The 23,809-nt window shown below is 42.8% G+C and overlaps 1 protein-coding gene across 3 annotated transcripts in view; it reads right to left on the reverse strand.

Annotated features, from left to right (window-relative positions):
• Positions 1-23,809, reverse strand: part of FAT3 (FAT atypical cadherin 3) — a 550,552-nt gene that overhangs the window by 142,791 nt on the left and 383,952 nt on the right. For all 3 annotated transcript variants that reach the window (XM_065881705.1, XM_065881704.1, XM_065881703.1), the window contains exons 4-5: positions 4,725-5,039; positions 2,188-2,398 (exon numbers count right to left, since the gene is read on the reverse strand). In XM_065881705.1, coding sequence (XP_065737777.1) covers positions 2,188-2,398; positions 4,725-5,039 — 526 coding nt within the window. The remainder of the gene's footprint in view (positions 1-2,187; positions 2,399-4,724; positions 5,040-23,809) is intronic.

Genomic DNA, 23,809 nt, shown 5'->3' on the forward strand with positions numbered 1-23,809 from the left:
AGGAACTGCAAAAGTGACTGGATAACTGGGGTCAGGTGGTTGGTCAGACTGAGCATCAGCAAAAGCTGTGCTTGCAAGATTTCTGACAAGAAGTGCAAGCAAGGGCATCCTGGGGTGGGTGGGATGTGCTGCACGTCAGGAGGTTGCATGCATGCATCACACAAGGGAGAGAAGCGGTGCTCTCGGGCTGTAGAGGTGCTTGCAAACTGGAGCGTCAGGGGAGGAGGGAGATGAAATGGTGGCTGATGGCAGAGGGCAACTCCTCTCACATCTCGGGACAGCACGGCAGGAGCCCTGCAGCCTGTTGGCTTTCCGCTGTACTCTTCCTCAAGTTATTTAAAAGAAGTCATGATTGCACCAGGGACACGTTGAGACTGAGATGCATCTTCTGTGACTGACTGAGGGTGGTTCTGAAGGAATCACCAAAGGTGACAGCACAGACAACCAGACGATGCATAGGTGTGACCCTCTGTTTCACCAAGAAAGAAGACACTGCATTGGATAATAACTTAATGACGTGAAAATGACTGAGAAGATACAGAAGCGAAGACATCTTTCATGGATCAGAAGAGGTTCCATTTCAAATGCATTAAGTGGAAATGAAGTCGGAGTTGAAAGCTTGGGAATGAGGATGGTCATGTGCAGGGATGGTGTGATTAATGCCCATTAAGTAAAACACAGACGTTCTACTGGCATTCCATAAAATGAAATAGGCAGAAAACAAGCCCTTTCTTTTGGGGAGTTCAGAGGACCCTCTACTGAAGTTTGATTGGGGGCCATGGGGCATTCTTTTTCCGTGCTTCATTGAAACAGATGTGGAATGTTCTAAATGCTTTCCCCAGACCCAGCCATTCCTGGGAAGAGAGGCAGGTTCCTACCCATCCTATCCAAGCAGTGACATGTGGAAGGAAATGATTCCCCCAGACCAGCTCTCCAGATTCGCTGCCTTCCACGGAGAACCGTGGGAAGTCAGCTCCATCTCGACGCAGTGTCAGATCCAGGGCTGGTGCACACTCTCTCCCCTCGTTTTGTTTCCTGGCCCTCAGCACTTATTTCCTCTCCACTGCCTCTCGCTGCCTGGTTGTGGAGGGCAGTGGTGCTGTTTTGCCCTCTCTTTTTGTAGCCTTGCGTGCTTGCTTGCTTTCTTTCAAGGAATTTAAAGGTTGGCTTCCAAGGTCTATCCTGCCTGCATCCATCTGCTTTCTGTATTCGGTTCTCACGGGAAGCTCTCCCTGGCTATATATCTAGGCTGCATTTCCTGCTCTTCCTATTGTGGACAGCAGCCAGGGACTCTCCTGGTGGGGCCTTCTGGTCTACGAATGGCACTCCTGCTGCAAAACCGAGGGGTTGGGATCTACTTGAATTTAATTTTCAGTTGGAAAAGGCCCAGTTAAACCAACCTACAAAAAGATCAAAACAACAAAAAGCCCACATACCTCAAAAGCAAAGAACAAAAAATTTTTTTAAGAGATCAAAACAACCCCCCACCCCTGCCCCAAATCCAAACCCATCAAACCTCAAACAAAGGAGTCACTGGATGCGAGTAATGCAATAGCTGTTAGAGGCATGTATGAAATTTGTGGGCTGTACTTCAGCCTGTCACAGGCAGTTATGAAAGATGTAATTTAATTTGCTTAAAAAAAAAAACCCGTAAAAGGCAGATTGGATAGCTGTATTTTAGCAAATGTGTTTGCACTAAGGGTACCTTCTGTTGAACAGTTCTGCCCACAAGCTGTCTGTAGAATATAGAACATCTCTCGAGCATGCTTGCCACCTTGAAGCAGGGCAGTCGGGAGCAGAAAAAAAAAAAAAGAACAGAATGCAGAAAAAGGTGAAGAAAAAGAGAGAAATGAAGGACAGCAAGTCCAGTACCATCAATACATTTAGAAATGAGATTAGCCAAGTGCGACAATAGAATTTAAATGACACACAGAAAGACATTAAGATTGCAGTAAATAACGTACTATGGAAAATCCAGCCAGAGAGCACTTTCTGTTCAGCTTAGCTACAGAGTCAGAATGAAAGCACAGGTCGATTATTCATTTTACTGGCTCTTTTGCATTCCAGCACTATATATCTTTTAATCTTAGTGCTAATCGTTGTGTTTTTTGTTTGTTTGTTTTGTTAGTTGCTCTGAACAGTCAATGATTACATTGCCCAGTACTGCTCTGGAGGACTCGAACTTACCAACGATGTCAAACCACAGAGGGGTGTTAGCTGGCTGCACAGACACCACCCCTACAATCTCGGTGACTCTATCGCTTTCCATGACTGTAAAGTTATAAAATGGCTCATCGAAGGTCAACGGTACAGGTGAAGGAGGTGGTTTCTTAATCCATTCAATGTGGAGGCGGGCCGTGGAGGACTTCTGAGGGCGCCCATTGTCCACTGCCTTTATCTACTCACACACGGAGAGAACAGAAAACTGTCTTAGAGCCCGGATCCTGGTGGAAGTCTCGACCTGTCACTCATATATTGTTGGGCTGAGAGTCCATCCTCATCACAGGGTCAGCAAGGGGAAGAAGACAATGGAGATCTGGAGAGAATGGGCTCAGGAATTGGGGAAAACAACTTGGTCACGTAGGGGGCCCACACCACATTTGCCAGAAGGTGATTTGAATCACTGCCAACCATGCAGATGTGGAAAACTTGAAAAATAAATGGTGCACTTACAAATTTTAGTGTTTTACGGACACGAATGATAGTTACATGAGTAGCAAGAGCTAATTTGATTCCTTATACCTCTCTCTGGTGGTAGTGTTGGAAAGGGAACAAAGTGCATCACATAGACACATAGAATTGTCACATAGGATTCCAGGAGGATAATGGGAGGGGGCATGGGAAAGGCATCAGCCTTGCAAAATTCATCCCAGAGGCCCTTCAGTTACGCTAACTCTGAAGAGGTGAAAGAGACCTCTCTTGGTGGAAACATGGGTTCCTCGAGCCAGTGGGGTAAGGAAGAGGGTGTTAATGACTCTTCTTTATGGTCTGATATAAGGACTGAGAAAAGCATGTTTCCTTGCTCAGATATGCAGGGTTAACAGTTGTGGTGTCCTGGATTTAAATGTGTGTGTTGGGTGGGGTGGGGGGGAATGAAGTTAAGTCCGACAAGCAGACATCAATGACAGAAATTTAAAAATCAAAATAAAAAATGGATTTAAAAATATTACATCAATAAAAACATTTTTAGGTGCATAGCTAATAGCTATAGCCTTTAAAAGAGTGACAACTCATAGCTCCCTAATGCTATGTTCATGGATGATCACTCTGCCCCAGAAAATTCCTGTGAGATGAAGGATGCTTGGGTAGATGTCTTAGGTAGGGTTTCCTAGGAGCAGAGTCTGAGATACGGATTTGTGTACAAATGGTTTCAGGAGGAAGTGTTCTCAGGAGAAAGGGAGTGAAGAAAGCAGGATGGACGGGGAAGATGCTAAGCAAGGGTGTGGTCTCAGTTGAAGTCTAACTTCAGCCTGATCCCAAAGGGAGCTCTGAATAATTGTATCAAAGTGTTGGATCCACCTGGAGGCAAGGATGTTGGGCTTTTATATCTGGTGTCAGTTAGTAGTTATTGGCTGTGGGCTGCTGGGCTGGGGTAGGAGTGTGGAACCTCTTGGGCCAAAAAGTTCAGCCAAGGATGACCCTCTGGAGAAGGGGACAGCTGTGAGCCCTTAGCAGCTAACACTCACAAGAGTTGGGGGATGTCTGCACCAGCCTTATAATGGGGATCTGGACAGGGTACCAACAGTATCCTCTGCAATCCATCCAGTCCTCAAAGATTCCCATTGGCAAGTCTCACACAACTGCAACAGCACATATTACATGAGAGCTGCTAATGGCAGAAACAGGGCTGTTTTTTATTATTATTGTTATTTTCTTTTCTCTGCCCACTCTCCTGGATACATTACTGAGCAGGGAAAGGAATCCAAGTCCAGACCATAGGAGTAACAAAGATAAATAAATGCACTCTGACTATCCTTTAAATTAATAAAGGGTTGACTATTCACAGTGGACAAGGCTGAAGACTAAGAGAAGGATGGAAGATGGTGCTAACTCTTGACAGTTGTTGAGACCCTGGGAAGTGCCCATCACCTGTGAGGCTGAGCAGTCCCCCTTTGGGCATAGGCATTACAAGTCTAAAGTGGTTAGGGGTGGGGAGTGCAGGCTGGCACCTTAGGTATGGGAGTTTAAGCCTCTATTTGAGATGGTGCTCATGTTTGTTTTTATTTTTAATTTTCTAACAATGAAAACTTTAATCATTTTTTACTTAAGTTTTTTCACTTTTTACAGAATGAGCCTAGCTATGATTTGTGTCTCACAGTTTATACAGCTAAATTCATGTTCTAACCCATTGTCAACAATTACAAGAGTTGTTTTCTTTGGGAGATTTTCAGGACATAATGAGTGGTGGGAAGGTTATGTCACTCTGCTCTTCCCCTCCCCTCAGTTTACATCTATGCTCAGTACCTTGAAATGATCTGGGGCCACAGGAAGTGTAATTGAGTAAATGATGGAGCAGGCTGTGTACTGGGAATGGGGAGTTTGGCTGATAGGACACAACCAAAGGAAATGGCCTCATTAAGAATATCACTGAAACAGAAAGTAGCCTTCCACTGTTGTGTGGCTGCACTTTTTACCCCAGAGATTTTTTGCTTAAAAAATATACATGACTAAGAAAATAACTTCCTCCCCTGCATTAATGTTATTGAGGTTCAGAAAAATCTTACCGTTAGAATGTCATAACTCCCTGCTGTAAATTGCTTTCTGGAAGAAACCATGCCAGTCTTAGGGTCAATGAAGAACTTTCCATCATCATTCCCGTCCACGATACTGTAGGAAATTTCTGCGTTGGGGCCCTCATCTCTATCAAATGCAAAAGCCCTATAAATGGGTTCTCCTCTCTTCTTCCGGTCACGTTCTGGCAGCTTGATCTGGTAGACCTTCTCTGGGAACTGGGGCTTGTTGTCATTTTCATCCAAAACCTGAACCACCACCCAAATGGTTGACTGTTTTGGAGAGAAACCACCATCTGTCACAGTCACCTGAGTTTTGAAAGAGAAAGTATTTTACAATTAGAAAAGAGAAAAACGTTTTTCACCACTCTTTCCCCTGCCACCCCATGAAAGGTCTATTCTGTGCCTTAGGGCGTCTCAACTTCTCTTATTCCTGTAGTTCATGTCAAATGCATAACTCTTCAGAGTTCATCCATAAAAGCAGGGAAGGCCCTAAATCCAGTCATGGAAATCATTGCTGAAAGGGCAGGAAGGAGGCAGGGCTCTTATTGTGGTGTGGAGTGGAGAGGGAGAAGAAATAGGATTGACTTTATGAAATGTGTCAGGTTATATAGCTGTAGTAGACTTAAAATATGCTCCCCTCAACAGACACAAAAAACAATATAACCTTTATTATATGTTAACCCATGGGTATTTCATCTAATTCTTGGGAACTGCTATCAGCATCCGAATTCCTTCAGTATTCATGTTCCTTTCTTTCTTTTCCATCTTCCTATAAAATTTGTGATTTTTACATCGTCACCAAACAAAAGGAAAACTCTGATGTATACTTCACAATTTTGATGGCTGGTTGTAAGCACCTTTGACAGTTAAAATATGTTCTTAACAGTCACAAAATAATTTTTTTCCTCTTTGGGAAGTGGGGGGGATGGCCAACCCCTTTCCATATCTGAGATGCTATTCTTATGCGTGTCTGTGAAAATTGACAGAAGAGAGAAAAGAAGAATATGTAGATAAGGAATTTGCATGGCAGATGTAAAAGGTCTTTGAGTCTTAGTGTGAATAATCTTCTTCTTGGTCATAGTGATGATAATTATTATCATATTAATACTTAATATGCAGATGGGGCCATATAAGCACTCTTCAATGTACTATCTCATTCATTTTCCAAAAACACTCTCCTCAGTAAGTGGGGCAGTTTTGTTTACTCGCATTTTGCAGCTGAGAAAACAGAGGCTTGAGGTCTCATTTTTATTAAGCCTAAAGTCAGGTATTGAACTTTTGGCAATTCTTGATATTGTGTTTAACCACAAAACCTAGAGGAACCTCTACTCAATCTTTAAATCATTACCTTGAATAAGACAGTTTATTACCTCAAAATACATATTTGGAGGCTGGAAGGAACATAAAGATGCACTCAGCATCAACAGGAGAAAAACAACAGTAAATTACAGCCCTGGTCATCCAGTTTTCCACCTAATGAAGCAACCTGACAGGAAAAACAAGGGAAAAAAAAGGCCCAAAATGTGGAAAAAAAATTTATGGCTTTTTACAAAATGGAACTACAATCTAGTTAGGTTTCTCTTACAAGCAGCTTAGGAGAATGGATTTAATAGACTTCAGATAAATTTTCGTAGGCGTTCTTGCTTTCTTTTAAAAATCCATCACCCTGATACCAAAACCAGACAAAGATACTACAAAAAAATAAAATTACAGACCAATCTCACTGATGAATACAGATGCAAAAATGCTCAACAAAATACTAGCAAACAGAATCCAACAACACATTAAAGGATCATACACCATGATCAAGTGGGATTTATCCCAGGGATGCAAGGATTCAATATACGCAAATCAATCAATGTGCTACACCATATTAACAAATTGAAGAATAAAAACCACATGATCATTTCAATAGATGCAGAAAAAGCTTTTGACAAAATTCAACACCCATTTATGATAAAAACTCTCCAGAAAGTGGGCATAGAGGGAACCTACCTCAACATAATAAAGGCCATATACAACAAACTCAAAGCAAACATCGTTCTCAATGGTGAAAAACTGAAAGCATTGCCTCTAAGATCAGGAACAAGACAAGGATGTCCACTCTCGCCACTATTATTCAACATAGTTTTGGAAGTCTTAACCATGGCAATCAGAGAAGAAAAAGAAATAAAAGGAACACAAATTGGAAAAGAAGAAGTAAAACTGTCACTGTTTGCAGATGACCTGATACTCTACATAGAGAATCCTAAAGATGCCACCAGAAAACTACTAGAGGTAATCAATGAATTTGGTAAAGCCGCAGGATACAAAATAAATGCACAGAAATCTCTTGCATTCCTATACACTAACGACGGAAGATCAGAAAAAGAAATTAAGGAAACAATCCCATTCACCACTTCAACAAAAAGAATTAAATACCTAGGAATAAACCTACCTAAGGAGGTAAAAGACCTGTACTCAGAAAACTATAAGACACTTATGAAAGAAATCAAAGATGACACAAACAGATGGAGAGATAAACCATGTTCTTGGATTAGAAGAATCAATATTGTGAAAATGACTACACCACCCAAAGCAATCTACAGATTCAGTGCAATCCCTATCAAATTACCAATGGCATTTTTTACAGAACTAGAACAAAAAGTCTTAAAATGTGTATGGAGACACAAAAGACCCCGAATAGACAAAACAATCTTGAGGGGAAAAAAAACAGAGTTGGAGGAATCAGACTCCCTGACTTTAGACTATACTACAAAGCTACAGTAATCAAGACAATATGATACTGGCATAAAAATCAGAAATATAGATCAATGGAACAGGAGAGAAACCCCAGAGATAAACCCACACACCTATGGTCAACTAATCTATGACAAAGGGGGCAAGGATACACAGTGGAGAGAAGACAGTCTCTTCAATAAGTAGTGCTGGGAAAACTGGACAGCTACATGTAAAAGAATGAAATTAGAACACTCCCTAACACCATACATAAAAATAAACTCAAAATGGATTAAAGACTAAACGTAAGACTGGACACTATAGAACTCTTAGAGGAAAACATAGGAAGAACACTCTTTGACATAAATCACAGCAACACCTTTTTTGACCCACCTCCTATAGTAATGGAAATAAAAACAAAAATAAACAAATGGGACCTAATGAAACTTAAAAGCTTTTGCACAGCAAAGGAAACTATAAATGAGATGTAAAGACAACCCTCAGAATGGGAGAAAATATTTGCAAACAAATCAACGGACAAAGGATTAATCTCCAAAAGATATAAACAGCTCATGCAGCTCAATATTAAAAAACAAACAACCCAATCAAAAAATGGGCAGAAGACCTAAATAGACATTTCTCCAAAGAAGACATACAGATGGCCAAGAAGCACATGAAAAGCTGCTCAACATCACTAATTATTAGAGAAATACAAATCAAAACTACCATGAGGTATCACCTCACACGGGTTAGAATGGGCATCATAAGAAAATCTACGAACAACAAATGCTGGAGAGGGTGTGGAGAAAAGGGAACCCTCTTGCACTGTTGGTGGGAATGTAAATTGATACAGCCATTATGGAGAACAGTATGGAGGTTCCTTAAAAAACTAAAAATAGAATTATCATATGAACCAGCAATGCCACTACTGGGCATATACCCTGAGAAAACCATAGTTCAAAAAGACACATGTGTGCTTCCCTGGTGGCACAGTGGTTGAGAGTCTGCCTGTTGATGCAGGGGACACGGGTTCGTGTCCTGGTCCGGTAAGATTCCACATGCCGCAGAGCGGCTGGGCCCGTGAGCCATGGCCACTGAGCCTGTGTGTCTGGAGCCTGTGCTCCGCAATGGGAGAGGCCACAACAGTGATTGGCCTGTGTACAGAAAAAAAAAAAAAAAAAAAGACACATGCACCCCAGTGTTCATTTCAGCACTATTTACAATAGCCAGGTCATGGAAGCAACCTACGTGTCCATCGACAGACAAACGGATAAAGAAGATGTGGTACATAAATAAAATGGAACATTACTCAACCATAAAAAGGAATAAAACTGGGTCATTTGTAGAGACGTGGATGGACCCAGACTGTCATACAGAGGGAAGTAAGTCAGAAAGAGAAAAACAAATATCGTATATTAATGCATATATGTGGAATCTAGAAAAATGGTACCAACGAACCGGTTTTCAGGGCAGAAATAGAGACACAGATGTAGAGAACAAATGCATGGACACCAAGGGGGGAAAGTGTGTGTGTGGGGGGGGGATGAACTGGAAGATTGGGATTGACATATATATACTAATATGTATGAAATAGATAACTAATAAGAACCTTCTGTGTAAAAAAAAGAAAAATCCATCCAGTTTCCTTCCAAGGTTATTTTCCCAATTGGTTTGTTATGTTTTACAAAAGAAACACGTCAGGCCATTAGGTGCCAAGGCTGGATTTTGACTCTTGAGCTAATTCTTGGACATGGTAATTTCTGGAGAGGCATGTTTTACTGCCGCTGCTGAACTAAAATGTTATACTCCCAGGTGAGCTGTGTTGACCAAAACATGTTGATTTCTTGGCTGCTCAACTCCTCTGCCTCTCTTTACTTCTTGAACGGCTCCTTTTCCAAATCCAGACAACTCTCGCTGTCTTTACCGTGCACAAAATCACCTCCTCATTGCTTGTCAACAAACTCCCTGCAGTGGGCTCCGAGGTGGAGCTCTGGGGCTGCCTCAGGGCCAGGTGGCTGCCAAGGAACAGAGAGGCCCTCCTGGCTGCAGTTCACTGCTCACTTGAGGATTCTGCTGCTATAAAGATGCTTCCTTTCAGGGTTGACCTGGATTTAAAAACCCAGGTCCTCGAGGTATCCGCTTATAGGCAGGGAAGGGTGGCAGCTGCAGAGGCTCATGAAGTAGCCTCCACACATGAGATGGGAAGCAGGCACACCTACATCACCGCCTCACCCTGGGTACCAGCTCCCATGCTCCCTCAGGCCACGTGCGCATCCTTCAGGTGCTCCAACACAGTGTCTTCCATCTCAGGGCATTTGCACATGCCGTCCTCTCCCCCTCCCTTCACTGGATCTTGCCTACTCATCCTTTGGATCTAGCTGAAATGCCATTTCCTCAGAGACGCCTCCTTGACCTCACAGACCAAGCGCCGGCCCCCCACTCTCTCCACCTCCTGAATTATGTACTCTTAATTCACCCTATACTTTTCTTTTGCAACACTTACGGTTGTGGAAATTAATTAAATACATGGTTCTCCACCAAGCTGCTAGGCTGCATAAGGGCAAAAACAGATTTTGCCTTTTTGTTCACTGCTCTCACCTTTGTGTCAAGCCGTGCTCCATGTTTACTTATTTAATAAATTAGACTCTAACTCAGGTCCTATTTGGACAAGATCTTTAGCCAAAGCTGTCTCACCTTGTAAAGGCTTCATAGATCATTCAAGGCCCTTTATGAAGTCACCCCAAGCTGCCTCTCCACCCATAACGCCTCCATTTCCTTACCCAAGGCTTTAACCACCACCTGTTTGCTGGTCATTCCCTGATATGCACTCTTGTGTCTAAACCACGTTCCCTACCTCCAAGCCAATGCGTTCAACTATTTCCCAGGAATCTTCTCTGTGGACCTCTCACATGCACCCCAACCCCCCAAAAGTCACAGACAAATCATTATCCTCAAACCTCCTCCTTCTTCCATTTGTGTTGTCTCAGTGATGACCATCCCCCCACATTCACTCACACACTGGTCTGCACCAGAATCCTGGGCATCCATCTAGTGTCCCTGTTCTAACTATCCACATCCAAGCAAATGTGAAGGCCAGCAGGCATCTCTCACGTGCACCCCTCACGCCAACCTCTTCTGCCGTACTGCCCTGGGACAGGTCTCATTTGCATCTTGCTTGGACTCCCACAGGGGCCTCCTGGTCTCCCTGCCTCTAGCCTTCACCTTTGTTGTAAGGTGTTATTTCTTCCTCAAAAATCTGATCATGTCACTGACCTGCATAGCATTTTTTCAGGGGCTCCTTGAGGCTGAGGATCTGGCCTGCCTTGATTCTCAGCATGTGCTACCTGCCCCTTTCCACCCTCCATGCTCAGCTACACGGTGAGCCTGGGGGGTCCTGAGTATGCCATGCTCTTACACCTCCATTCCTCTGCATAGCTGTTTGTTTCCATAGAAGGCCTTCTTTTGGGAATACGCCTGACTCATTCCAGAAGCTTCAATTCAAACACTCCTTCTGTGAAGCCATTCCTGCCTGCTGCAGACTGCTGTAGACGCCCTCACCTTGTTCCCACTCCACTATGTGCATAGTTCCAGGACGCTAATTATCATCTTACAATATTATGTGTCTGTTTGCTTGTTGGTCTGCGCTCAATCCTTCCTGACCATGAGCAACTTGAGGTCAGGGACCATCTCATTCCTTGTTCTGTTCTGACACCTGGGACAGTTCTAAGTGCCAAATACATGTTGTTGAGTGAAACTGAGAATTAATCTACCCCAAACTCTTCCCTATGATAATAAATGGAGAGAACATTCAGACAGTGAAGGGTCTCTGCTTCTTTACCTGTAGGAAATGAAGAGACTGATAACGTAAGATCTCCCAAGTGCTTTATGATTCTCTGAATGGGGGTCAGGTAGATGTAGGCACAATTTTAACTGTGCACTCTGGGGTTCATACCCATCTTGCGTCACTGAGGACATTGCTGATCCCATGATTACTCATAACGATTTCTAGCTACTTCCAAAACTGTGCTTGCCACTGTGGACACTTGTCTACGGTTTACTCAAATGATCTATTTGTGTGTTGGCTCCTTCAGGACACTGTGAGCCACTCGAAGGTAGGAACCTTGTTTTCTTCATCTCTTTCCTGGAAACTAGTGTACTCTTGATAAACGTTTGCTGAACTGAACTAACTCAAAGTCTTAAGGTCCGTTATCACTCCTCTAGACCCACTCACGTCTCCAGCCATGTTGGTACCTGGAATATTAATTGTTGACAATTCCATCAGCTCCTCAGACTTCACACTTCATGCTGCCCTAGACCTCAGCCCATCACGTGGAATTAGCCTATATGGAAGGAGGAATAGCACTGGAGACCTAAGCCAAACTGAGATGAATCCCCATTATCTCCTCCTCTGCATCATTTTTCATTAATGATGCAAGGAATTAGCCATTGTTTAGAAACTATCCATGTGTCCTCTCACTCTGCCACCCTAACCCCTAACCTAGATTTTCTGTTCTCATCATTGATCAATAGTCAGTGGCTTGGCAATTAATCAAAGTTCTGAAAGATTAATTTCTTTAGTTATTTACAGCTAACAAAAGGAACCAGAAATAACACAGTACCCCTGAAAAGACAGCACAGCCCGTTTCAATTTTCTATGATACCCTTGTGGTCTGTGAATACCAGGCAGAGCCAGAAGGCAATCAGCATGGCCCAATGCATTATGATGACAAAATTACAAAGAGGAACCTGTTGTTAAGTCTATCCATGGACGATGCAAGAGCTTTTTAGGACCAAAAATGCGTGAACGTTGAGAATTCTGGAGTTATGGCAGCTGTTGGAAGGCCATGTTTCTCAATCATTGAAACTGCCTGATGTATTTATTTTAGTTTTACCTCTCCATGTAGTAGAATATAACTACATAAACTGCCTGAGAGCCGAGACCTTGTGTTTTGTCCACTGCCTTGTCCCCAGTGATTACAAGAGTGTCTGAGAATATATTCAATATTTTTAAGATGAAGAGTTCAATTCTGTCATTCTCTTCAACCCTTAATTTACCAAAAATGGCTATTTCCAGGCCACTAACCACTGGACTGCCAGGGAATTCCCCTATATTTAAAATTATAAACCTCTCTTCAGGAATTACATATCTCCCCCCCGCTCCACGTTATATTTGCCTTTGACACTTTATATCATCTGATATATTATATACACTTCACATATAAGCTTGTTTATTGCATGTCTCCCTCTTTAAGAATATGAGCTCCGTATATGCATGGATTTTCATCTCTTTTGTTCACAGATATTTCCTGAGCATCTACAACAGTGGGTGTAATAAGCATTCAATAAATATTTGTTAAATGAATTAATAAAATATTCTTCCAGTGCCTTCTAGGTACAAAACTCTTTTCTAGGCAAATCGGGACATCAACCAACCAACCAACCAACCAGCGAGCATGGATTCCTATCAAATTCACCCCTCCCCCATGCCCCAAATGCTCTGCAATGTTCCCGACCTGCAATCATCTGGCCTTAATTTAGATATTTTCAATAAGAAGAACTAATCCCTTATGAAGCAGTCCACTTGTTGTTTGATAGGTTCAATCTTCCCAAAGTTCTTCTTCTTATTGAACCTGTTTCTATCTACCTATTCTTAGCCTAGAGTGACTGTAGCTTCCTACAGACTACTTTTACTCTTTGTAACTCTACAGAAAAACTCAAATTCCTCTCCCACATTGTCCCAGGTATCTACTGCTGAGTAACCCCAAATTAGGTGGCTTAAGATAACCATAATCTTCTTATTAACTCTCCTTGTTCTAGGGGTTGAATGGAGCAGTTCTTGTGTGGAATCTTTCATGCAATTCAAGTCATAGGTATCTGGGCCTGTGGTCATCAAACAAGTCTTTTGGTTGATGGTGGCCACTGGCTGGGACCTCAGCTGGGGCTGAGGTCAACGGGCCCAATATCTACAAGTAGCCTCTTTGTGTGGCCTGTGCTTCCTCACAGCATGGTGGCTGGGTTCTGAGCAAAAGCCCTAAAGGACAGGAAGTGGCAGGTGCCAGTTTCTTAAGGCTTGAACCCAGAAACTGGCACAGCATCACTTGATCCATATTCTGTTGGCCAGCAGTCCCAGAGTCCAGATTCAAGAGGTGGGGTCATAAACCCCACCTCTAGATGAGAAGAGGGTCAAGTAATTTGGGAGCTATATTTTAAAACTACCATGCTCATAAATCCTTAAGGATATTTGAGAATCCACACCCCAGACTGAAAAAATTCTAATTCATATAATGTTCTCTCAGGTCATTCATTATGTATAATGAATTGCTATTCATTATACTGGTTGCCTCTGTCAGGATGTTTTCTTATATACCAGCTTCCTTCTTAAAATACGATGGCCAGGACAAAACAATAGCATATCAACCTTACTCAGACTTGTGTAAATTGCTGTAGTCTTAGAGACAATCTCAAGTCCATTTATTCAGCTCATGACTCTACTTATATTGAGTGGCAGTCCTGTCACACAGCTCTGTGACATGATTGAATTAAACCATTTAGGTCTTTTTCTTATGAGAAGCACTAAACTATTAAGTGTGTGGTTTCCTTCTGAAGGCCGAAGTACAGGACTTTACATTCATTCCTATTCAATTTCATCTTACTGGAGGCTTTGGCTCCCTATTCTAGGTTACTGGGATAATCCTAACGATGACAGGAAGCAGGTATCAAAAGCTTACTAGGGGGCTTCCCTGGTGGCGCAGTGGTTGGGAGTCCGCCTGCCGATGCACAGGACGCGGGTTCGTGCCCCGGTCCGGGAAGATCCCACATGCCGCAGAGCGGCTGGGCCCGTGAGCCATGGCCACTGAGGCTGCGCATCCGGAGCCTGTGCTCCATAACGGGAGAGGCCGCGGCAGTGAGAGGCCCGCGTACTGCAAAAAAAAAAAAAAGCTTACTAGGCATCGAGGACTCACCGTGAGAGGCACAGCCCAAGCTCCTTTAATTGTTCCTTTTGTTGTTCAAGCAATCTCATGAGATAGGTAGTACTATTACAAGCCATTTGATAGACAAAGCAACTCAATTTATGGACTTGTGCAAGGTCACACTGCTCATCGTGGCAAGGCCTTGTTTTATTCCTAGCTGCTTGATTTTAAACCACGGATCAGCGCACTACAGGCCAAATCTGGACACTTGTTTTTGTAAATAAAGTTTTATTGGGTTGCAGCCACACCCATTCATACCATCTATGAACATGTTATCTATGACTGTTTTCCTGCTTTAAAGGTGTAGGTTGAGTACTTGAAGTAGAGATTGTATGGGCCACAGAGCCTAAAATATTTGTTATTTGGTTCTTCACAGAAAAGTTTGCCATGATCTCTCTTCTAGACCTTGTGTTCCGCTGCCTCTTTGGTTACACGGATATCACTGACTGCATGTCTGCTTTGCTCAGTCCTCTATGTGATCGTTTACATTATCACGATTTTTCACAGGAACCCTGGAGACACTGCCATTTCTATTCTACAGCTGGAGACAATAAGACCCAGAAGCGATGTAACTTTTGCAAGGCCATTCAGCCAGTAAGCGACGGGACGTGGGTTTGCACCCCAGTCAGCTTGGCATCCCAGCTCCTGCTCTTTTCCCTATCCTGAGCAGCCCGTCCCGTGTAGAAGCATCTGTTAACCATCTGTTTAAAATTCCCTCCCCAAGTGTGGCTTTGGATCAGCATCAAGCTCGTAGCTGTGCTTCTAGAGTCAAGCTTTTCCCTCCTTTGATAATTGGGATCATCTTCGTCTCCTGCCTTGTGGCACCCTTCCTGTTCTCAATTGCTGAAAGACTGCCACCAGGTCATGGGTCGTGGCTACAACTTCTTTCAGCTCTCCAAGACTTATTTAGTGCAGCTACACCTTCTCTTACTATTTTGTTACACGTCTACACCTTCAGCTCCCTCTTACAGAATTCGCCATGCCCTTCGCCCTGATAAAGGCAACGGGAGGAGGGAGGGTGAAACTGAGTGGTCCCCAGTGGCCATTTCTGTTATCGCTTACTCATCAGGCACTTAGTGTTTACTCTGTGCACATACTCTTCTAAGTCCTTAATAAATATTAACTCATTTATCCTTATATCAGTCCCAGGGGGAAGGTGGGATAATTATCCCCACACGGCAGATCACAAAGAGGTTTAGTGGGACTTCCCTGGAGGTCCAGTGGTTAAGACTTCGCCTTCCAATGCAGGGGGTGCGGGTTCGGTCCCTGGTCGGGAAGCTAAGATCCCACATGCCTCGCAGCCAAAATGACAAAATATAAAACAGAAGCAACATTGTAACAAATTCAATAAAGACTTTAAAAATGGTCCACATCAAAGAAACAGGAAAAAAAAAAAAAAGAGGCTTAGAAAGTAAAGTGGATTCAACCTGGGCCAGGGTCTGTGCCCCTAACCACCACCCCACGCTCTCTCTCATCTAAATGCTCGTCCCAACTCCTTCCTGTGAACACGGTTGGAACATGCCCTTTCACTGGCCTCGGCACCATCGTTTCAGCTTTGAGCAAAGCTGGCAAGTCTATGGCACGTGGGCCTTGGCTGCTCCAATCTGGCAGCTGCACCCTGAGGCCACAGTAGGCATCAACAGTTCACTCTTCACACCGCAGGTGGGATGTGGCCTCACACATCTAGGATGAAATTATCCAGAGTGCTGTTACTCCCAACCCATCTGCCACTGTCTAGGCTGAACACGCCCCAAATCCCAAATATCTCAGCCTCCCGACTTGGCTGCCACATACCTTCTGCCCATCTGGCAATACCCTTTCTTCTTCCGAAGTACTCTGTGCCCTTTTTCTGAGTCTCCTGATTGGTCTGGGCTATTTCAGCACCTGATACTTTCTAAAGCAGAAGACAAAGCTTAAAGGAGATTTATTTTTACGTCCCCCCGCCCCGTTTCATTATCAAAAGTCTAAAGGTCTGGCTAATAGATTCTGTGCAAGGAAGAAATCTAAAGATAAAGCCAATTAAACTAAGGCAGAGCTTCCAACCACATGAGGCAAGTCAGTGTCAGATGTGCTGCAATATTTGATCCTCCTAACTCTTGAGTAGACGCCTGTGACCTCTTACAGCTGGATCTCTAACTGGGGCTGGCCTTTCCCTTTACCTAAAGGTATCATAGAAATGTTATCATCTTCTATGTGCACCATAAAGGGAAAATGGTTAGGAAGCCCTGTAATAAATGACAAATAATGTCACCCTTCTCTTGGATCTGATTATATTCTAACACAATATGCCTGGAGGTCACTGGATTCAAAGGACACTCTCTCCGTGGGTAGGATTTTAGATGCTGGTGCCGCTGACAGTTAATTCTGGTGAGGATGCCTATCTACTTTCACCAAGGACCAGTTGTGGATAGCACAGTTTTTACCACTTACCTGTGCTTGGGTGTCTCCATTTATGGTCACCACACAGGTAGGCAAATGGATCAAAGGACCACTGTTGAGTATTTTCTTATCTCTGCCATGTTGCCATATGTATTGCAGAACCTCAGGGTAGGAGAAAGTCTCTTTCCTCACCTCTATTATATTCGGGAAAGCACAGTCACTAGACGTTAAGAGAATTCAAGAGTACATGGAGTTTAGACCCCATTCTGCTTCAATCTGCTCACTTTACAGATGAGGAAATGGGTGTAGACCAATGAGCTTCTTAACCCAACATCGTATTACTGGCAATAACCTCAATCTTTCCAAGAGATTAGTTCTACAATTTCAAGCTGCCCTTTGAGTTTCAAATGAGGCATACATTCATAAATTCCCAGATATAAATATCTGTGTGATTTCAATATGGCAGAGGCTTTAATTTAGGTATTTTTCAAAATGCTAGACTCTTGAAACAATAAAAGAAATGTGTTTAGAGTAGATGTTATGTTTACTTTTCATGTTTACTTTTTATCTTCAAAATGTTTCCCAAACATTAAATCTTTAATCCACCCAAGATAGCAGAGGAGAGGTTGAAAACAACTTTATCTCCTCCTCACAAGTGAAGCAACAGAGAATGACCTTCTCAAATAATAATCAGGGGCTGATACCAAGGCAGGGGGTGGAATTCAGACCTGTCTGCCTATGGGTTCAGACTCCTGCATTGCTGGGAAGACAAGTGCTTCCTGCCATTTCTAGAAAGGAAACTATGAGCAAACAGTAAATTAGAGGGTAGGTTTCAAAGGAGGAGCCACTCTTTTTTTGTTTGTTTTTTTGGTGGTACGCGGGCCTCTCACTGTTGTGGCCTCTCCCGCTGAGGAGCAACAGGCTCCGGATGCGCAGGCTCAGCGGCCATGGCTCACGGGCCCAGCCGCTCCGCGGCATGTGGGATCTTCCCGGACCGGGGCACGAACCCGTGTCCCCTGCATCGGCAGGCGGACTCTCAACCACTGCGCCACCAGGGAAGCCCTAGGAGCCACTCTTGAAGATAAACTTTCTGAAACCCCCAGTATCACTCATATTTTCCATGGAGGAGAAAAAGAAATAAAAAACCAGCCATAAACTATCTGCCTTTAGATTTATTACGTGTAATTCCTCTTATTTGACCTATAATTTGGCATTAAGAAACCATGTGGGGATGGGAAGGTATCCTGGTCCCTTCCCACCCTGCATTCCCTATCCCACGTTGCTATCTATTAGGTACAGTTGAGGGACATATTCTCAGGTATTTCGGGAGATGTATATTTACTAGGTTGAATACATTTAGAGAACGGTTTGTTTTATAAGGGAAGAGTCTCTATCTGAAATTTTTAAAAAGGAAGGGATGAGGAATGAAAGGAAAGAAAGGAGGGAGGGGAGGAAGAGATGAGAGGAAGGAAAAGAAAAGGAGGAAGAAAACATTAAAGTATGTGGTGAAGTAGGGAAGGAAAGAAGGGGAGGAAGGAAATAAGGAAGGCAGGTAGGTAGGTAAGATTTAAGAAGAGGTGAATCTGGATGGAATAGAGCAGTTTTCTGAAGAGAATAGGAGAAAGCCATTGACAAAGTCATGGAAACAAGAAAATTCATTCACTTGGATAAAGAAGATACAGTGTATATATACAAAATGGAATATTACTCAGCCACAAAAAAGAATGAAATGTTGCCATTTGCAGCAACATGGATGGACCTAGAGATTATCACACTAAGTGAAGTTAGTCAAAGACAAATATCATATGATATCACTTATATGTGGAATCTAAAAAAATAATACAATGAATTTATTCACAAAACAGAAACAGACTCATAGAAAACAAACTTATGGTTACCAAAGGGGAAAGGAGGGGTGAAAGAGATAAATTAGGTGTATGGGATTAACAGATACACATGACTATATGTAAAATAGATAAGCAACAAGGATTTACTGTATAGCACAGGGAACTATCTTCAATATCTTGTAACAACCTATAATGGAAAAGAATCTGAAAAAATATAAATATATAACTGAATCACTGTGCTGTACACCCAAAACTAACACAACACTGTAAATCAACTACACTTCAATTGAAAAAAAATCCATTCACTAAATGCTAGGATTGCCAATCTTTGGGGAACAGATTGGAAAAATCTAATGAGAGTTTGCTCTGAACTGTCTTTCAGAAAGTTTGTTTTTCCTGAAAAGTTGTTTTTGAAAAGGTACAAACCAGAGGGGCTCCGTGACCCGTGGAACCATGGAACCATGGAAGTTAGGTCTTCAGCCCACTGAATCATACTCTTCATTTTTGTGATCTTTCTCCTTGCCCAAAGACACCACATTACTGGGGAGCCCCAGGACAACATCTGCTCACAATCCATCCAGAGACAGTGCGCCTGTGGTCTGTCTTCTACAGGGCATTGATTCCCACAAGTCTGTGAGCCACTCTCAGGGCTAGTGCAGTGCTAGCGCAGAGTTGCTGGTCAGTAAGTATTTGTTGGTTGAATGCACGTTTGAACCTTGTATCTCAGGACAACGAAGGCATCTTTTCCTTGTCATGTGTAGACCCAGCAACTGCTAAATGGCAGCTTTTTAAGAAAGATCCTTGACCGATTCACGTGGGCAGTGGCTGCTAATATTACATCTTTGTCCAAATCTCTTCTTCACACTTCAGGAAATAAAGTATTTCCCAGCCTGACATCTCTTAAAGCTTTTCTTTCCCTGCAGAGAGGTATACATCAGCTACTAATCTCATCACATTTCCATTTCCTTCCAGGCTCATCCGCTCATCATTTTCTATTCATAAAACTTGCTTGATTCTAATCTTCCCTATCAGCAGGAACTAAACACCTCCTCAAAGTTTATTTAGAAGGATGGTGATTACCACACATGTGCTAACTCCCTCTTTCAAACAGATGGGTCCAATCTGTGTGCTCACATGTGGGCCATTAAGAAAGTTCTGCCACGAACCAAGGTGTGACATCACATTACCCCTGGGACTAAATCCCCCTGCCCTATTTCGCAATTCCCCTGACACCAAGGCCTCAGTCAATCAATACACGATTCCACGCTCCCCTCTCTGTGAAACAGAATCCACCAGGTATGAATTATAATGGGAAGTGTATATTAGTAGCTTTCCCCTCTATTTCACAGCACCGGACCTCACACTTTACGTTACTTTTATCCTGGCAGACTCTCATGCCTTAGCTCCATTGATGATGTGATTTGGTTGTAAGCTCCAACACTCTCCAGGCACCAGATTTTTGGTCTTTCTTTCCACAGTAAGGGCTTAATGCAAAGATAAGGACACTGTTCTAATTACCAGCTCAGGAAACACAGCTTTTCTCCTCTCAGCAATTCAACCTAGGTTTGCAGGGCAACTTAGCGGGTCATTTAATACTTTGTCTACCTAAAATTATGAATTTTAAGGCTATTAATTTAAAAAATTGAGGCCCATGTGTATATATGATCGCACATATGGACTAAGGGAGGGATCATGAACTGGCGGCCAAGAGATATACTTTTATTTGGCCCATACAGTTTATTAAAAACATTTCTGTCTCCATTGAAAACTAGAGAGATATCACATAAAAATTCAAATGCCCAGTGTCTCCTGAAAAAAATCACAATAACTGGCCCACCCCTCTCTATTGTGTTCCTAACTGCCGCCATGTCAGGTGTCATTCATCATCAATACTGTGCAGACATTTTTCTCGGAGTAGAGAAATATTTCTCACTATCCACATTCCTTGCAAAAATGGCAGAGCTGGGCTTCCCTGGTGGCGCAGTGGTTGAGAGTCCGCCTGCCGATGCAGGGGACACGGGTTCGTGCCCCGGTCCGGGAAGATCCCACATGCCGCGGAGCGGCTGGGCCCGTGAGCCATGGCCGCTGAGCCTGCGCGTCCGGAGCCTGTGCTCCGCAACAGGAGAGGCCACAACAGAGAGAGGCCCGCGTACCCCCCTCCCCCACAAAAAAAGGCTATAAAAGATAGATGGAGAAAACTGTATATTCAAAGGCAAAAATGTAATAGAGCATATTTCTTTGGGTAAGTTAAGTACATTCTCATAAGTTTAATATGCAAACACTCAGCCTGCTACATACTTGACTCATTTATGATGCCCGAGTGGGCTCCATAGACATTTGAGTTTGTAACCCTTGGTTGAAGGTCTTGGTAAAAATCTCTCCCTAATGATAGGATGTATTTGTATTTTCATGTGTGGTAGAGAGAAAAACATAGCTCTTGGCAGAATCTGTTAAGAGGAATATAGATGGACCTTCATCATCATTCCTTCTCCAGGTATTATGATTGCAGATACTATGGTTTTAGAATAATTAAAAGTTTGCAAAAAAAAAAAAATTAAGGCATCTTTGGCCATGCGATCATTTAAACAAGAAACATGAGTCATCTTGAACACTTCTCTTGCTTTCCTCCCACATCTCACCAGTCATTAATTAGGGATACTGAAGCTGTGAACTAGAAACAGGTGTCCTTCCTCAGGATGGATGCAGCCCTGCATCTGGAGGCACAGCTTGGTGTCAAAGAGTGCAGGCCAGATTCATGCCCAGGGACCACCTTGGCCAGGAGTCCCTGAGCAGGGCACAACCTGTGTCACTCCAGTGACAGCCCTGACGAGTTCTACCTCTGAAACGTCAATTGTAGCTCTTGGTTCTTTCTTCTCTCTTCTTGGGGTCCAGCTCTCATTATCTCCTGCCTAAACCAATGCAGCTGTCATCAACCTGGTCTCCCTGCCTCTGGTCTTGCCTCTCCTGAGTCCATTCTTTAGAAGACCAGAGAATCTTCTAAAATGAAATTCGGATGATGTCAATCTCCTGCTGAAAGGTCTTTAATGGCTCTCCATTACTTAGGACAGATTTCCATAAAATGTGTCATGGAGAACACCAATCCTGCAAGGTGAAGAGGGTCCAGGATCCGAGAAGTTTGAAGAACACTATAGATCTTTCTTGGAGCTTCACGATGCACATAAGCAGAGTGATGGCTCAGAGAAAATCTAAGCAAAGAAGCTGCCTTAACGTTGTTTAAACCAGCATTTCCCAAGCTTATTTGACAACAGAATGCTTTTGTCGAGTGATGTTTATTAACATCCTTCTTAATTGACATTTCAAGGAACGTACTTTGGAAAGTGCTGAATTACAGGATAAAGTCCATACTCTTATTATTTATTTATTTATTTATTTATTTTTGGCTGTGTTGGGCCTTCGTTTCTGTGCATGGGCTTTCTCTAGTTGTGGCAAGTGGGGGCCACTCTTCATCGTGGTGCGCGGGCTCCTCACTATCGCGGCCTCTCTTGTTGCGGAGCACAGGCTCCAGACGTGCAGGCTCAGTAGTTGTGGCTCACGGGCCCAGCTGCTCCGCGGCATGTGGGATCTTCCCAGACCAGGGCTTGAACCCGTGCCCCCTGCATTGGCAGGCAGATTCTTAACCACTGCACCACCAGGGAAGCCCCATACTCTTCATATTAACCTTCAAGATTCTTCAGTATTGATACAGCCTGTCCACTGGGCTATTCTCAACCTCTAGTTTCCACCCACTCTATACCTAAAATTTTAATCACATAATCAGATCACTTATTCAACAAATACATACAGTGCTTGCAATGTGCAGGGTTTTAGACATGGGGTATACAGTGGTCAGCAAGATGGGCTCCCTTCCTTCTGGGACCTCAAGGTCTACCTGTTCTTCTAACATGAAGCATGTACTTCAACACCCTTGCAGCTTTGCTGGGGTTCCCACTGCATAGAATCCCCTTTACTTCCCTGTTCTTGCAGTTCTTACAAAATCCTCCAAGGCCCCATGCAAATGTCTGTTCTTTTATGATGTCTTCTCAAGAGATCATGTTCAGATAGGATTACTTCTTTTCATTTTTCACTTGACTTGATTTCATATACTAATACAATGCTGATCACACATCTAATTATTACATGTCTGTCCTCTTTAACACCATTGCATTGAACTAGCCTGTAAGCTCCTTGGGGATGAAGGCAATTCCACATCAATCACTATATTGGCAGCATCCTGCATGATGTCCCGATACATAATAAATGCTAAACTAACATCAGTTTCTTTTGGTGTTCATAAGAGGCATCAGGGAAAAAAGCCCTGACTTGGTGAAGGAATTATTTATCCTGCTTTTTTTCTTATTCTAGTGGCATGTTATCTTAATTTTGAATCATAGCAGAGATTGTTAATAAATAAGGATAAATTAGGTAGATATCCTATGGGTTAGAAACAAACATTATTCATTATCCCATTAACACAGCCATTAAGAAGCCTGTGTTCTCTTGTATTCAACACAGAACAGGTAGGGTTTGTTCTTTATACATGATAAAATAAAAATCCCCGGGGAAACATGGCTCAGGATACAGCTCCTAAAAGAGAAAGATGGTTCCTCTTAGATATTTAAAGCATCTTAATTACTTTCACAAGACAAAAGGGAGCATATGCAAGTTTTAAATAAAGATCAATTCAGTAGACTTAAACAGATTCACAAAGATAAATTCAAGGGTGAATATAATGATCAATATGTACTATTTAGGAAGTATTTACCACGTATCTGAATTCAGCTAATTTGTCAGATGTGTATTTACATTCATCCAGCTTTTGCCTTCCAGGGGAATATAAGACACACATACCCAGTCCGAGGTCTAAACTATGTCTCCTCTTCTGGGAGCCTTCAGAATTTATGCTTATTTCTATCAAACCATCTGTAAGTCTTATATTAAAACTGTCTGTGAGTTCCTTGAGGGCAGGAACTGTGTCTTTCATTTTCCCATTCTCAGTACCTAGAGCAGGATGAATGAAAGCAATGTATGGAAAAGTAAACTGCCAAAGCTATGAAAACTCAGCCATGAAAAATACTAGCAATAAAATAATTCCATGCTGTATCCAGAAAATGAAAACAATCACAAATAAAAAATATAAAACCTATCCATCAAAGAGCCTAGA

Source organism: Phocoena phocoena, chromosome 8 (assembly GCF_963924675.1).
Source record: "Phocoena phocoena chromosome 8, mPhoPho1.1, whole genome shotgun sequence".
Lineage (NCBI taxonomy): Eukaryota > Metazoa > Chordata > Mammalia > Artiodactyla > Phocoenidae > Phocoena > Phocoena phocoena.